Source organism: Heloderma suspectum, chromosome 1, assembly GCF_057233095.1.
Source record: "Heloderma suspectum isolate Gila_16-S chromosome 1, 16-S_ref, whole genome shotgun sequence".
In the NCBI taxonomy this organism is placed as follows: Eukaryota; Metazoa; Chordata; class Lepidosauria; order Squamata; family Helodermatidae; genus Heloderma; species Heloderma suspectum.
The window spans coordinates 229,544,084-229,558,884 of NC_139458.1; the positions used below are offsets into that span (position 1 = coordinate 229,544,084).

Here is a 14,801-nt window from a genome sequence, read left to right on the forward strand (position 1 = left end):
AGCTAGTGGAACATCAGTGTACATGGACTTCTGCATAATGTGTGCAGTGGCTCTGAAGGTCCAAGGCAGGCATAAGTTTTCTGAACAAAAGCATATGATGATACATCAAATATTTCAGACATTTTACATTTTATTTTGATATTTCAAGTAATGATAAAATCTCATTTTTTTAGTTTTACCATAAGAGAGATTAATCAGAGCCTGGGCAGTTACTCAAAGTGAAGTAAAACTTTGGGCCTACCAAATAAATGGATACATGCAGTATATTAAACAACACACTTACAGTGCAATCCTATACATGTCTACTCAGAAGTGAGCCCCACTGAGATCAGTAAGCTCCACTGTGGGGCTTACTCTTAAGTGAGTGGTTTACCAGGATTGTAGCTTTAGGGAGCAATCTTGTGCGGAGAGGCGGCCACCACCGAACTCGGAGGCGACCGCCTATCCAGTGCACGGCAGGAAGAGCATGGAGGGGATAGTTTCCTCTGTGCTCCAGCTGCCCTGCATTCACAGCTAGATGGCCAATTTTGGCTATCTAGTGCCGGGACATTTGCGCACAGGGTGGGGAGGCCGGATGACACACAGGAAGTGTTATGCCAGCACTTACGAACTCCCCACCCCGGGAATGCCCCTTTCTCCCTCTCCGCACTGCTCTTCCGAGACTAGAGCACAGGGACAATCCATGCCACCTGGGGGTTGGGGGCGGAGAGGCAGTTCTCTGGGAACCAACCAATACTATGTCTAGCCACTGCCTAGAGGCCATAGGATTGCACCCTTAGTAATAGAGCAAGGATCACATTCTTTATACACAGATTTGTGTGTAATTACACAAGGCCTGTATCATTTGATACACAATTATACATACAATATTACTGCAATTATTATTAGAGTATTAATATACTGCTTTTCTGAATACTGAAGCAGTTTACAACAGATAATTTTAAAATATAGATAAAACAAACAACATCAAGAGAATCCAATAATCGAACTAAACAGTCACGGAAATCTTTCTCTAGTTTTGCTCCATTTGTTTGCTTCCTATATAGTTCATATTTATTATCGCTCCAACCTTGTGGGAGAAAAATGTAGACAAGCTGAATCAGGTTTTCATGTGTGAATCTCCCAAACTCTGAGTGTAAAAGGGTGCTGTGCAATTGGGGGTGAGATACTCCGGAATATCAAATGTCAAACCTGAGGTGGGGAGGGGAAGATAAGAGCCAGAGCCCGCCCGCATCAGGCACTGACAGTAGTCCTATATTTCTACATTACCTATTTTTCTAATTCATGTCATTTAGGGAGACCCAGGACAAGTTATTGGACTCATACCAGATGGTGTACTGAAAGGTGAAAAAGGGTTTCCTGGCCACCCTGGAGTACCGGTAAGCCTTATTATAAACCAATCAAAATTACCAGCATTATGATGGATGCAGAAAAGTGAGGCCCAAAAGAAGGACCTATATCATAGAATCATAGAATAGTAGGGTTGGAAGGTGCCTATAAGACCATCGAGTCCAACCCCCTGCTCAGTGCAGGAATCCAAGTCAGAGCATCCCTGACGGATGGCTGTCCAGCCTCATCTTGAATGCCTCCAGTGTTGGAGAGCCCACCACATCCCTAGGTAACTGGTTCCATTGTCATATTGCTCTAACAGTCAGGAAGTTTTTCTTAATATTCAGCCAGAATCTGGCTTCCTGTAATTTGAGCCCATTATTCCGTGTCCTACTCCAGATGAGGCCTAACCATTGCTGAGTAGAGGGGAACTAGTACTTCCCGGGATTTGGAAGCGATGCTTCTATGAATGCAGCCCAAAATAGCATTTGCCTTTTTTGCAGCCACATCCAATTGTTGGCTCATATTCAGCTCGTGATCTACCACAATTCCAAGATCCTTCTCGCTTGTAGTATTGTTGAGCCAAGTATCCCCCGTCTTGTAACTAGGGATGTACGAATCCCTTACCTGGTTCCGGTCAGGGCATCCGCTGAGGGGGGAAGGCAATCCATTCCTCCCCCTGGAATCCTCAACGGGAGGGGAGGCAATCCGGTCCTCCCTCCTGGAATCCTGGCTGGCTGGCTCCGCCCTACGTCCATGCCACGGAGCTGCCAGCCGGGACAATCCGCAGCAGGGCCTCCAGCTACTGCTGGGCTGGTGCGGACACAAATGGCGTCCTGTGTAGGGGACACCATTTGCATCCCTATGGTAGCCCGCAATAGGCTACGTAAATATTAACATAGCCAATCACAGCAAAGAGCAGGGACGCAAATGGCAGCTGCTACACCATTTGCGCCCCTGCTGTTTGCCGTGATAGGCTACGTAAATACTTATGTAGCCTATCACGGCAGCCTGCAAGCGCGCCAATGGCGGCCACTACCACGGCCACCATTTGTGGCCGCAGCAGCCCGGCAGTGGCCGGCCGGGAGACCAGCTGGAGCCGCCGCCGCATCTGCCCCAGTTAAGCTCCGTACTGGGGGCATTCCGTGGGGTGGCGGAGGGCGGGAGGCCATTCCGCCACGGATTCCATGGCGAAATTCTCTGACATCCCTACTTGTAACTGTGTCTTGGTTTCTTTTTCCTAGGTGCAGAACTTGGCATTTCTCCCCATTAAATTTCATTCTGTTGTTTTCTGCCCAGTGCTCCAGTCTATCAAGAGCACCTTGAATTTTGTTTCTGTCTTCCAGAGTATTAGCTATCCCACCTAAATTTGTGTCATCTGCAACTTTGATCAGCATTCCCTGCACCTCCTCCTCCAAGTCATTAATAAAAATGTTGAAGAGCACTGGGCCCAGGACTGAGCCCTGCGGTACCCCACTCGTTATCTCTCCCTAGTTTGAGAAGGTCCCATTGATAAGCACTCTTTGAGTCCAATTCTGTAGCCAACTGTGGATCCACCAGATCGTTGTTTCATCTAACCCACTTTGAGCTAGTGTGCTCATCAGGATATCATGGGGCACTTTGTTGAACGTTTTGCTGAAGTCAAGGTATATTATGTCCACAGCATTCCCACGGTCCACAAGCGAGGTTACCTGATCAAAAAATGAGATCAGATTCGTCTGGCAGGATTTGTTCTTGACAAATCCATGTTGGCTTCGAGTAATCACTGCATTGTTTCCAAGGTGCTTACAGGTGGATTGCTTTATCATCTGCTCCAGAATTTTGCCAGGGATTGATGTCAGACTGATTGGTCTGTAGTTCCCAGGTTCCTCTTTTTTGCTCTTTTTGAAGATAGGGACAACATTAGCTCTCCTTCAGTCATCTGGCACTTCACCCATCGTCCATGATTTCTCAAAGAGAATAGACAGCGGTTCTGAGAGTTCTTTGGCCAGTTCCTTTATTCCTCTAGGATGCAGTTCATCTGGCCCTGGAGATTTGAACTTATTCAAAGTAATTAGATGTTCCTTGACCATACGCCTATCGATCTCAAGCTGCAATCCTGCCCCTTCAGCCTGCACTTCGCCTTTGCCAGAGGGGTCATAGACCCTCTTTTGGGAGAAGACTGAGCCAAAGTAGGAATTGAGCACCTCTGCCTTTTCTTTGTCATCTGTTATCGTTTTGCCATCCTTATTTAATAGTTCAACAACCATTTCTTTCCTCTGCCTTTTGCTATGCACGTAGCTGAAGAAAGCCTTTTTGTTGCTTTTAGCATCCCTCGCTAAGCTCAGCTCATTGTCAGCTTTAGCCTTCCTGACGCTATCCCTGCAATTCTGTGCTACCTGCCTGTACTCTTCCTTTGTAGCTTGGCCTTCCTTCCGCTTCCTATATGTGTACCTTCTTTTATTTTCAGGTCACCTCTAAGCTTTTTTGTGAAGCCACACTGGTTTCTTCTGTTGTCTTCCACCGTTTTTTCTTGTTGGAATTGTTTGCAGTTGTGCCTTTAGAATTTCCTTTTGAAAAACTCTCACCCATCTTGGTCTCCTTTTCTTATTTAGGGATGGACGAAAGGGACTTACCTTGTCCCGCAGCTTGCTTCGCAGTGGGGGGGAGGCGCTTCGGTTCTCCCCGCGAAGTTCAGGCGAGGGGGGGAGGTGCCCTGCCTCGCCCGGCCGAAATTCAGGCCGGGGGGGAGGCGCCCCATCCCTCGCCAGCGAAATTCAGGCTGGGGAGGAGCGCCCCGTCTCCCCGGCCGCGAAAAAACAAAGTAAAAAAAACCACACACACACACCCGTGATAGGCTACGTAATGATTTGCGTAGCCTATCACGGCTAGATTTCCAAAGTCAGCCGTGATAGGCTACGTAAATCGTCACGTAGCCTATCACGGGTGACTTTGGAAGAAAAAAAAAAGCGCGTACGCAAATGGTGGCGCCCCATGGGCGCCACCATTTGCGTTCCTTATTTTGGCACGTCTAGTCTACGTAAAGATTTATGTAGACTACGGCGAAAATAAGGGCAACGCAAATAGCGTTCCCTTATTTTCGCTGTAGTCTACGTAAATCTTTACGTAGACTACCCCTGTCCAAATAAGGAACGCATATGGCAGCGCCCATGGGGCTTTTTTTTTTCCCCAAAGTCACCCGTGATAGGCTACGTGACGATTTACATAGCCTATCACAGCTGACTTTGGAAATCTAGCTGTGATAGGCTACGTAAATTGTCACGTAGCCTGTCACGGGTGTGGTGTTGTTTTTTTTTACTGTACTTTTTTATTTTGTAATGGTGGCTGCGGCAGCCGGTCGGGAGACCAGGCGCCGCCCCTGCCCTCGCCGAAACGCCACCGAAACCCGCCGCCGGGAGGGACATTCGCCGAAGGTAAGTCCCATCCCGGGGGGGGCGGGGGGCCAGCGGAGAATTTCCCCAACACTTTCGGGGGGGCGAATGCGTCGGCACTCGGCCTCCCGAAGATTCGTGGAGAAATTCTCCGCCATCCCTATTCTCATTAGAGTTGCTTGCGATGGGACCTTACTGTTCATTGTTCTGAGTTTATTAAAATTGGCTTTCCTGAAATCCAGGGTACATGTTTGGCTATACTCAGATTTTGCTTCCCTTAGAACCAAGAACTCAAGTACAACATGGTCGCTTTCCCCCAGAGTTCCCGTAACTGCTACTTTATTTACTAAGTCATCTCTGTTGGTTAGGATCAAATCAAGGATAGCTGATCCTCTAGTTCCTTCCTCCACTTTCTGTAGGAAGAAGTTATCAGCAACACAAATCAGGAATTTCTTGGAGGGGCCATGTTTTGCAGAATTTGTCTCCCAACAGATATTGGGGAAATTGAAGTCCCCCATTACTACTACATCTTGCTTCCTTGAAACATTGGCTATTTGCTTTTCAAAAGTTTCATCCTTGTCTTCTCCTTGATTGGGTGGCTGGTAGTAGACTCCGACCACCATGTTCCTTTTTTTTCTTTGCTCCATTTATTTTAACCTAGTTGTTCTCAATGGGGCTACCAAGCTCATCCTCCTGTATTTCTGTGCAGAGATATGTATTTTTAACATATAGTGTAACTCCACCTCCCTTTCTGTTCCTCCTGTTCTTTTTGAACAAGTTATATCCTTCAATTGCTGTATTTCAGGCATGGGAGTCATCCCACCAATTCTCAGTTACACCTATCAAGTCATAATTTCCCTCCCGGATTAAGAGTTCAAGTTCGTTCTGTTTGTTTCCCATACTCTGGGCATTAGTATATAGACATCGAAGACCATGTGCTTTATATATCCCAAGTATCTTAGGGAGGAGTCTGCAAGGCATTTCTGTGCACTCTGCATAAAAAGCCACACCAACACACAGAAATCCAAAGTCCATTGCCTGCAGCGTCCATTGCAGTGTATTTATATTTCTCTGTAGAACTAAATGGGAGCTATTGACATAGAAGTCTACTCTGATCTACAATGCATAATTCTACTCTAGATTTTGTTTCTAAGCGGCAAAGCGGACATGACATGGAATAAGGGATAAACTGGACACAACATGGGGAGTATGATCCTGGGCACCACACTTGAAGAAGGATGCAGACAAACTGGAGAGGGTTCAGAGGAGGGCAACAAAGATGATCAGGGGGCTGGAAACGAAGCCCTGTGAGGAGACACTGAAAGAAGTGGGCATGTTTCGCCTTGAGAAGAGAAGACTGAGGGGAGATACGATAGCGCTCTTCAAGTACTTGAAAGGTTGTCACAGAGAGGAAGGCCAGGATCTCTTCTCAATCATCCCAGAGTGCAGGACACGGAATAATGGGCTCAAGTGACAGGAAGCCAGATTCCGGATGAACATCAGGAAAACCTTCCTGACTGTTAGAGCAATACGACAATGGAACCAATGACCTAGGGAGGTGGTGGGCTCTCCCATACTGGAGGTGTTCAAGGCGAGGCTGGACAGCCATCTGTCAGGGATGCTCTGACTTGGATTCCTGCATTGAGCAGGGGGTTGGACTCGATGGCCTTGTAGGCCCCTTCCAACCCTACTATTCTATGATTCTATGATCCTGTTGATACTCCTTGATCTCTCAGCGGCTTTCAGTGCCATCAACCATGGTATCCTTCTGGGGTGACTGTCTGAGCTGGGAGTTGGCAGTACTTCATTGTAGTGGTTCTGCTCCTACTTGGATGGTCAGCTGCAGAAGGTGGTGCTTGAGAAATATTGCTCAGCCCCGTGGATTCTCTAGCATGGGGTTGTCAAAGGTCAGTTTTGTTACCTATACTATTTAACATCTACTTAAAACTGCTTTAAAACTTAAAATCCGGAGTTTTGGATGACCCCACACTGATGACACGCAGCTCTTCTTCTCCTTTTCATCCTCACTGGGTGAGGCTGTGGATGTGCTAAATCAGTGCCTGGTTGTGACAATGGACTTGATGAGGGCTTATAAACTGAAGCTCAATCCAGACAAGATGGAAATGCTGTTAGTGGGTGGTTCTTCTGACTGCATGGGGCATGCTCAACCTGATCTGGAATGGGTTGCACTCCCCTTAAAGGAGCAGTTTTGTAGCTTTGGGGGTCCTCCTGGAGCCATCTGTATCACTTGAGGCTCAGGTGGCTTCAGTGGCACTGAGTGCCTTCTACTAGCTTTGGCAGGTGGCCCAGCTATGCCCCTATCTGGACAAGGATAACCTGGTTTCAGTTATCTTTGCTCTGGTAATCTCCAAGTTAGATTACTGCAATGCACTCTATGTGGGGCTGCCCTTGAAGACTGTTCAGAAACTGCAGCTTGTACAAAATGCAGCAGCCAGATTAATAACTGGGACCAGAAGATCATAGAAGACCAATTCTGGCCCACTTGTATTGTATGTTTCCGAGCCTGATTCAAGGTGCTGGTTTTAACCTATAAAGTCTTACATGGCTCGGGACCACAGAACCTGACGGAATGCCTCTCCCGACCTGAACCTACCCAGACAGTACAATCAACATCTGGGGCCTTCCTCTGAGCGCCACCTCCAAGGAAGGCTCGGAAGGTGTCAACAAGGGAGAGGGCCTTCACAGTGATGACTCCCTGACTATGGAATGAGCTCCCCACTGAGGCCTGCCTGGTGCCAACACTGTCATTTTTTCAGCACCAGGTTAAGACTGCCCTCTACTCCCAGGCATTTAATGGCATATGATGGGGCACTTATTCCAACTGTCTCGAACAGGCCTGTTACTGAAATTGTTTATTGAAATTGTTTTTAGCTGTTTCAGTTGTTTTAAATTTTGTACATTAAAATTTTTAGACTATGTTTTATCATAATGTTGTTTTATAGAATGTTGTATAATGTTGTTTGTATTTTTTGTCATTTTTTGTGAACTGCCCAGAGAGCTTCGGCTATTGGGCAGTATAATCAGCATCAGTATCTGACCACAGATCTTGTGATGTCATTTTTTAGCCTTAAAAGCTGCCATGGGAGAGGACAGTCTGAGCTAGGAATGTGATGCTCAGTGTGGTGCTTTTCTTTAACGCTTCCCCCCACTGCTCCCCTGATAGAACTTGCCCCTAAAGCTTCTGTTAGCTGTAGAACAAAACAAAAAAGAAAAGAAAAAAGGAGGTACAATTCGCCTCCATCTTTTCTTACCAACTGTGGTTGATGCCACTTTTAAGGGTTTTAATGCAAGTCAGAGAAACAGCACGTGGGTCAAGAAACCCTCCCACACAGCCACAATCCAAATCATCCCACCCCTGCAACTGCTTTTAAAGCTAAAAAAAGTTGTTGTTTGTGTAGTTTGGCCCTGAATCATGCTAGAATGTAACAAAAAGATGCCATGGTATTTTATATACCTAAGTGGCTGAGAGACTGTCTTGACTAATAGATAATTATTTCAATGGTTCTTTTTTGTATACAGGGATCACCTGGATTACCAGGTGTTGAAGGCCCTATTGGACCACCTGGACCTTCTGGAAGACCAGTAAGTGTCAACTTTTGCCCTTTTTTCTTTTTTTTTCTTTTGCATATGACTGTTTATAACTCAAGTATCATGATATCACATCTTTATTTGTCTAAATTTGCCCCCAAATTTCAGGGTTAGGGACTTGTCTGAAACTCTCCTAATCTGGCTGCTTTGGAGAGATTTGTTGGCTGTCCAAGGCAAAGTGGGATTCCCTCTGAAAAGACCAGAACCAAATCTGGACTTTCCCAAGGCTTCAGGAGGGCATTGGCGCTTCAGAAAGCTGCAGAAATGCCGACAAAAAAAAATGCTACTTTACTCTTGCTTTTCTAGATATGGAAAACACTAGGATTGGGGGAAGGAGAGGAATTGACTGGCTGACAGGTCTACCTTCTAATTACAGGGAATGTTTTATCAGGGCTACAATGTATGCTGTTTTCATACAAGTTGTTCACCAAATAATAGGGGAAATTAAGAAACATTTTTAATACTCCCAAATAGTAAAAACTTCCCTTGCACAAAACCCCTTGTACCTATATGTCTGAAATTTGGCAAGCTTAGAAGGATCAACTATGTCTATAAATTTCATCTAATTCTATTAATACATAAAAATGTTACAGCCATTTTCTGATTTCCAGTGACAGTCGATAGGAGGCACAAAGCTTTGGATTTCTGAATCCTGTTCAAGAGTTGAACTGGGTGGTCTCTGAATTGGTTGAAGGTGAATTGGGTTTGTTTAATGTAGTTGTTCAAGCAAGTTCAAGTAGAGATGTATGAGAATTTTGTTTTTCTCACAAAACATGTGAGCATGCCCTGTTCAAAGCTCCAAATATGAGCACAGGCACATGTCTGCCGAAAATATTTGTTAATTGTTGAATACATGGGTGCATTAGTCTTCCTGATTCTCAGTTCAGTTTGCACAAATTTCCTGATGTGCACAAATTCCTCTGTAGACTGAATCAGCCCCGCTTTAGTCTATGGAAGAAAGTTGTGCAAATTAGGACATTTGCACAAATTAGGGGAAACATGCACAAATCTCTTGTTCAGTCGCTGCTCAATTTGCATGAGTTTCCTGTTCATGCAGAGCAAGCAGTGGTCACAAACACAAATACGAATTGGGCACAAAATGAGTGGCGAGATGATGCTCAGAGAATCCTGTCCCAATCTACATGGGGAATTTACTGTGGTGCTACTGTGCTTCACACACAGGTGTGACACATGAACTTCCCCCCGCAATCTGTAGCAGTCCCAGATTTTCTTGCTGTAAAAAATGCATTTTCACAAAGTCCTTTTGTGATGGTTTTTCCAGGTACCGTGACTTCCATGTGTTTTGGGACACAGTGTGTCCTAAACTTGCAGTATTACTGAGGGGGAGCAGGAGTGACTTCAGTACTGTGAGTAGGAACAGAAAGCTGAGCCCTCTAAGTGTGGGCCAAACAGGAATGGAAGGAGTTAACCCTTCCTGTCAGCTTCACCCTCCACGGGCCATCTGGTTTGTTTGTTAATGCATACCTGCATATCATTCCACCTTCAAATAAATTTAATGAATGAGACATATTCCCTCCTTTGTCCCTTCTATTTCTTTGCCTCAAGAAACAATTAGCTGGCACGGATAAACATGTCTGCTCTGAGAAAGTCAACACGTTGCTTTAGAGATGTGTGTTTTTTAATATAACTCCACGCATCATCATGCCTGCAAAGGCTTAATGAATGTCTAAAAAAAGGAAGAAAACTTATTTATGTCCCCAGATGGAGAGAAGTTATTAACACGTTCCTGCAATGCTGCTTCCCCACACCCCTCCCCGTGTCTTCCCAATTATCTCCTTATTTCTTTACCTCAAGGAACCATTAGCTGAAAACATGCTGATAAACATGTCTCCTCAGAAGTAAATCACATTCTCTTCAGGGAACCTTACTCCTGAGAAAGCTAGCACATTGCTTTTGGGAAGACTTAAAAAAACACAACTCCATCTTTTGCACCAAGCTTAATAAATGTTAAAAAAGGGGCGCGGGCAAGGAAACTTGTTGATGTCCTGTCATTCGGTCATGGGGCTCCAGCCACATATGCATGAAATAATGCAGTTTCTCCTAACATTTGCTGAGTGACAGTAGGTTTTCCCCCAGGTATACACCACTTTAGCTGTCAACGCATGCCACGGGAGGAGCAAATCCAAAATTATGAAAATCTGGTTTGAAACTGAATTGCCTCAGAAAGCATCTCCATGTAGATCGGACCCTGGCAATCTCAAACGTTGCTTGTTCACCCATCCCTAGATTCAAGTATTGCATGCACCCCTGAAGAAGGAGACTTTTGTCTAAAACATCAGGCAAGCAAAGCACACAATAAACAGGCAATGTTGTGATTGCTCACTTGTTTTCTTTTTGTGATTGGAGTGCCTCCCTGCTGTTTGTCTTGCATCATTCAAGATCAATCTGGTCTTTTCAATGTTTTGAGCAATGTAACATGTGCCATAGCATCAAGTTTACTGGTAGTGCTCATCAACACAGGGAATATTGTGGATCACCACCTTCAAGGAATGAACCCATCAGTGATATGAGTTCTGCAACACACTGCAGTTTTTCATTATTTGCTTCTATGTAACTATCTGTCCTCAGAAATGCTTCATGCTGTTTTTCATTACTCGGACATCCCACATTCAAGTATTTGTTCACTACTTGCATACTGTTATGAGATTTTTTCCCCTTGTGGAAATTTGTGCTACATCTTTGATATATGCAATCTGCAGCATGGAAATCGGAAAAGTAATACTTGATTTTTCCTCTTACTACAAATGATCATTCATTACAACATCTCTTACAGGTAGTTTTAATGTTTTGAACAAACTTGACTTGTCGTTACTTTTAGATGTGCTGTGTTTGGCTTGCACTTTGGTGAGAAATCAACATGAGTACCACAAAATAAATAGTCTGACTATTAAATGACCCCTGACATAAACGAATACTTCTTTTGAAGGTTCTGTTAACATTACAATTGTCTTTTGTTGAAGTTATGTCTTTTATGTTGGTAAGCAACCTCTGGCATGCAATGTACATTTTTGAGCCAGCAGTTGCAAATATGTCGCTGCCATGTTCTTTGTTTGCAGAATTGATCCCTATTTCCCCCTTTTGTCTTAGAGCTGAGACACCTTCTTGAAGTTTTAACATTTCTTTACAGATTATGCAGACTTCTGATAACTGAGCCATTATATTTTATCTGAGGTTGAGAATGAGGCCCTCAGATTTTCTCAGACTTGTTCTTGGTTGGATGTAGCTAACAGGCCTTCAGTTTGTCACTTGCTGGTTGCCTGTGGACTTGCTGCCTCAAGTTGTGAACTGTATCTGGGGGCCACTGCTGTCTCCTTTGTTCTCCCTTCTCCTCACTAGATCCCATTTCCTTGCTGGATCACTGCTCTCTCTCTCCTTCTTCTCCAAATCCTTTCAGACCGGTATGGCTCCTCCACAGGGGCAAAAAGCTTTCCCTACAGGGATCAGACAGGGGGCATTATCACAGTGTTACATATTTATACAGGGTGACTTAAAAAAATATGAACGCTTATATGAGAGATTCAACAACACTCAAATAGAATGATGTAGGTTAACCAACATTTATAGTATTTGACAGCAACTCAGTGATGTAATATATGCAGCTATCTGTTTTTTCTGCATACCTTCCCAGGTAAGGCTCAGACACCAGCTCATGATTTTTGGGGATTGAAAAGCCTACAGCTTTCTTTAAATTAATTTTGTTGATTTCCTTTTCTAGAAAATGTGCTTAGAACATCATCTGTAAAATGAAATGTACTGTGTTATATTCATTCAATAGGTTTCAGCGTGTTGTATCATCAATAGGGATTTTCCCTCTATATTGAAATAGAGCTGACACCTCCCAAGAGAGATTCTAATGGAAATATGGGGTTGGATCCAGATTTAGTCATACTTAGAGGAGAATCACTTAAATCAATGAAATGTACATTAGTCATGACTAAATTAAATTCCATTGATTTCAATGGGTCTACTCAAAGTATGACCTCATCTGGATCCAACCTGTGGCAATTAGATGAGCTGGGACAGAATGGCTGTCAGTTTGGCTAAACAACATCTAGAGCAGTTGTTTAATCAAAAAGCAGCCTGCTGGGCATCATGAACACAAAACCTAGTTTTGTAGACATGGTAAATGCAGGCCAGATGTCACCCTCTGACTTTGATGACTCAGCAAACCTAATGAAAAAGCTTTTGAGAATATGAATAGAAAGCAGGATGTAAATTCAGCCTCTCTTCAGAGAGACACTTCTTCTGTGGGCTTTGACTTACAAATAAAGCTAAGCAGTGAATTTCCATAAATTTCAATGCAAGCCCAACACAACTGTCTCAGCACTCCCGTCCTATGAAAGCTGAAAATTTCTTTTAATTCCAAGTCTGTTCAGAATCAATCTAATATAAGAAGCAGATCTGAAAATCCCACTTATAAAGTTACTATTTGTTAATACAAAAAAAAAAAAAGACAAGCCGGAAACAAGTGTATCACATAGTACTAATATAATACTTTTTTAAACAGGGTTCTCCAGGGCCACATGGTCCCCCAGGTGAGAAGGTAAGACTGTTCTCAGTCAATAATGCTGATATTTACAATATATTTTGCTAGGCAATAACTTCCTTTGGCAAAGTTGACTGCTACTCATGTGTGTGTATTTCTATGTTGGTGCACACGTCCAGAGGGAAGGAGCAACAGTCCACCAGAATTCTCACGTCCTAAGCTGCAAAAAAAGTTGGTACCAGGCATCATGAAATAGCATTGGTTGAGGTGCAACAGCAGCTGCCAGCCCTGCAACTTTACTAACAGCTTACCCTTGTTTTTAGGGGTAAAATAACAAGACCCAAAACTGCAGTAACAAAGTATTTCTTATATTTTAGAGGTGTGTAGATTCCAGTTGAATCAAAGTTTAACCAATGTTCTGATTTTACATGAATATGCCAAATATTGATCAATCCTACCATTGACCCACTTCATTGTATATATACAGAGGGGGTGGGTTGAATTGGTGTACACATTGATTATGAGCACAAACTAGCATAGTCAAATATTGTCCCAATGATTTCAGGAGATAAGTTAAATATGTGTTTACATCTTTTCTGTTAAAGTCACTGGGATTTTAAAGCACATACAGTGCAATCCTATAGTCCCTGGGAGATTTTCTCCTTCCAAGATCAAAGGCAACATGCTGGTGGGAAACAGCAGGAGAGGGCTATTGCCCTTGTGCCCTGCTTGTGGCCTTCCCATGGGCATTTGGTTGGCCACTATGGGAAATGGAATGCCAGACCACATAGGCCTTTGGTCTTATTGAGCACAGCTCTTCTTATGTTATTTAAAAGTTATGAAAAATATAATTTGAAACAGATTTGCTGCAAACATTTTTCTTTTATAAAATGCCTCTTTTTTGTGTCATCAGGGTCATATGGGTTTGAGTTTCCAAGGCCCAAAAGGTGAGAAGGTAAGTTTGTTCTTTTGAAAGTTGTGAGCATATGCTGTGTGCTGGTATCTCAGCTGGGTTTTTTCAAAACCTTTCCTCGTGTCCTGCCTCAGCTCTATCTTGCTGTGAATTCAGTGAGTACTGCAAGGCACCCACACAACCCCAGAAGCAATATTATAAATCATGGAATCCATTGCTACAGAATGTTAGGGTGGCCATTTGTATGGAAGCTTTTTGGTTTTTTAAAGATAAGATCTATACAATAGAGGACAGGTCCATCCATGAGGTTAGGTCATGGATGAATTTGAACTTAGAAGTTATTAGTATTGTTAAATTTGCTTGAACTTAACTTAAAACAAAACAAAACCATTTTTGAAGTGAATGGAAGCCTTGAATTAATTATATATTTCCTCAGTTTTCCCTTTCTGGCTAAGTAGATTGCAATGCTTCTTCCTGGCTGGTTTGCTTATTTTTTTTTTCTTTCTGGAATCTGTAGGGTGAACGGGGTGTCATGGGTCCTCCTGGTCCCCAAGGATCTGTTCCACAACAGCAAGAGAAAGGGACCATAGTCATAAAAGGAGAGAGAGTAAGCATGTGCATTTTATTCCACTGGATATTAATGGCATTGTTTCCAAACACTATCACTTATGAATATCATTGTTGTTGTTCAGTCGTTCAGTCGTGTCTGTCTCTTCGTGACCCCATGGACCATAGCACGCCAGGCCTTCCTGTCCTGCGCTCTCTCCCGGAGCGTGCTCAAGTTCATATTTATTGCATCGGTGATGCTGTCTAGCCATCTCATCCTCTGCCGTCCCCTTCTCCAGTTGCCTTCAGTCTTTCCCAGCATCAGGGTCTTTTCCAGAGAGTTTTCTCTTCGCATTCGGTGGCCAAAATAGTTGAGCTTCAGCTTCAGTATCTGTCCTTTCAATGAGCACTCAGGGTTGATTTCCTTTAGGATGGACTGATATGACCTCCTTGCAGTCCCGGGGACTCGTAAGAGTCTTCTCCAGCACCACAGTTCGAAGGCATCAATTCTTCGGCTCTCAGGCTT

At 43.8% G+C, this 14,801-nt stretch overlaps 1 protein-coding gene across 1 annotated transcript in view; it reads left to right on the top strand.

Annotated features, from left to right (window-relative positions):
* COL4A1 (collagen type IV alpha 1 chain) overlaps positions 1-14,801 on the top strand; it is a 326,895-nt gene that overhangs the window by 95,978 nt on the left and 216,116 nt on the right. The window contains exons 10-14 of the mRNA XM_084808054.1: positions 1,296-1,379; positions 8,241-8,303; positions 12,838-12,873; positions 13,730-13,771; positions 14,247-14,336. Of these exons, the coding sequence (XP_084664180.1) occupies positions 1,296-1,379; positions 8,241-8,303; positions 12,838-12,873; positions 13,730-13,771; positions 14,247-14,336 (315 nt within the window). The remainder of the gene's footprint in view (positions 1-1,295; positions 1,380-8,240; positions 8,304-12,837; positions 12,874-13,729; positions 13,772-14,246; positions 14,337-14,801) is intronic.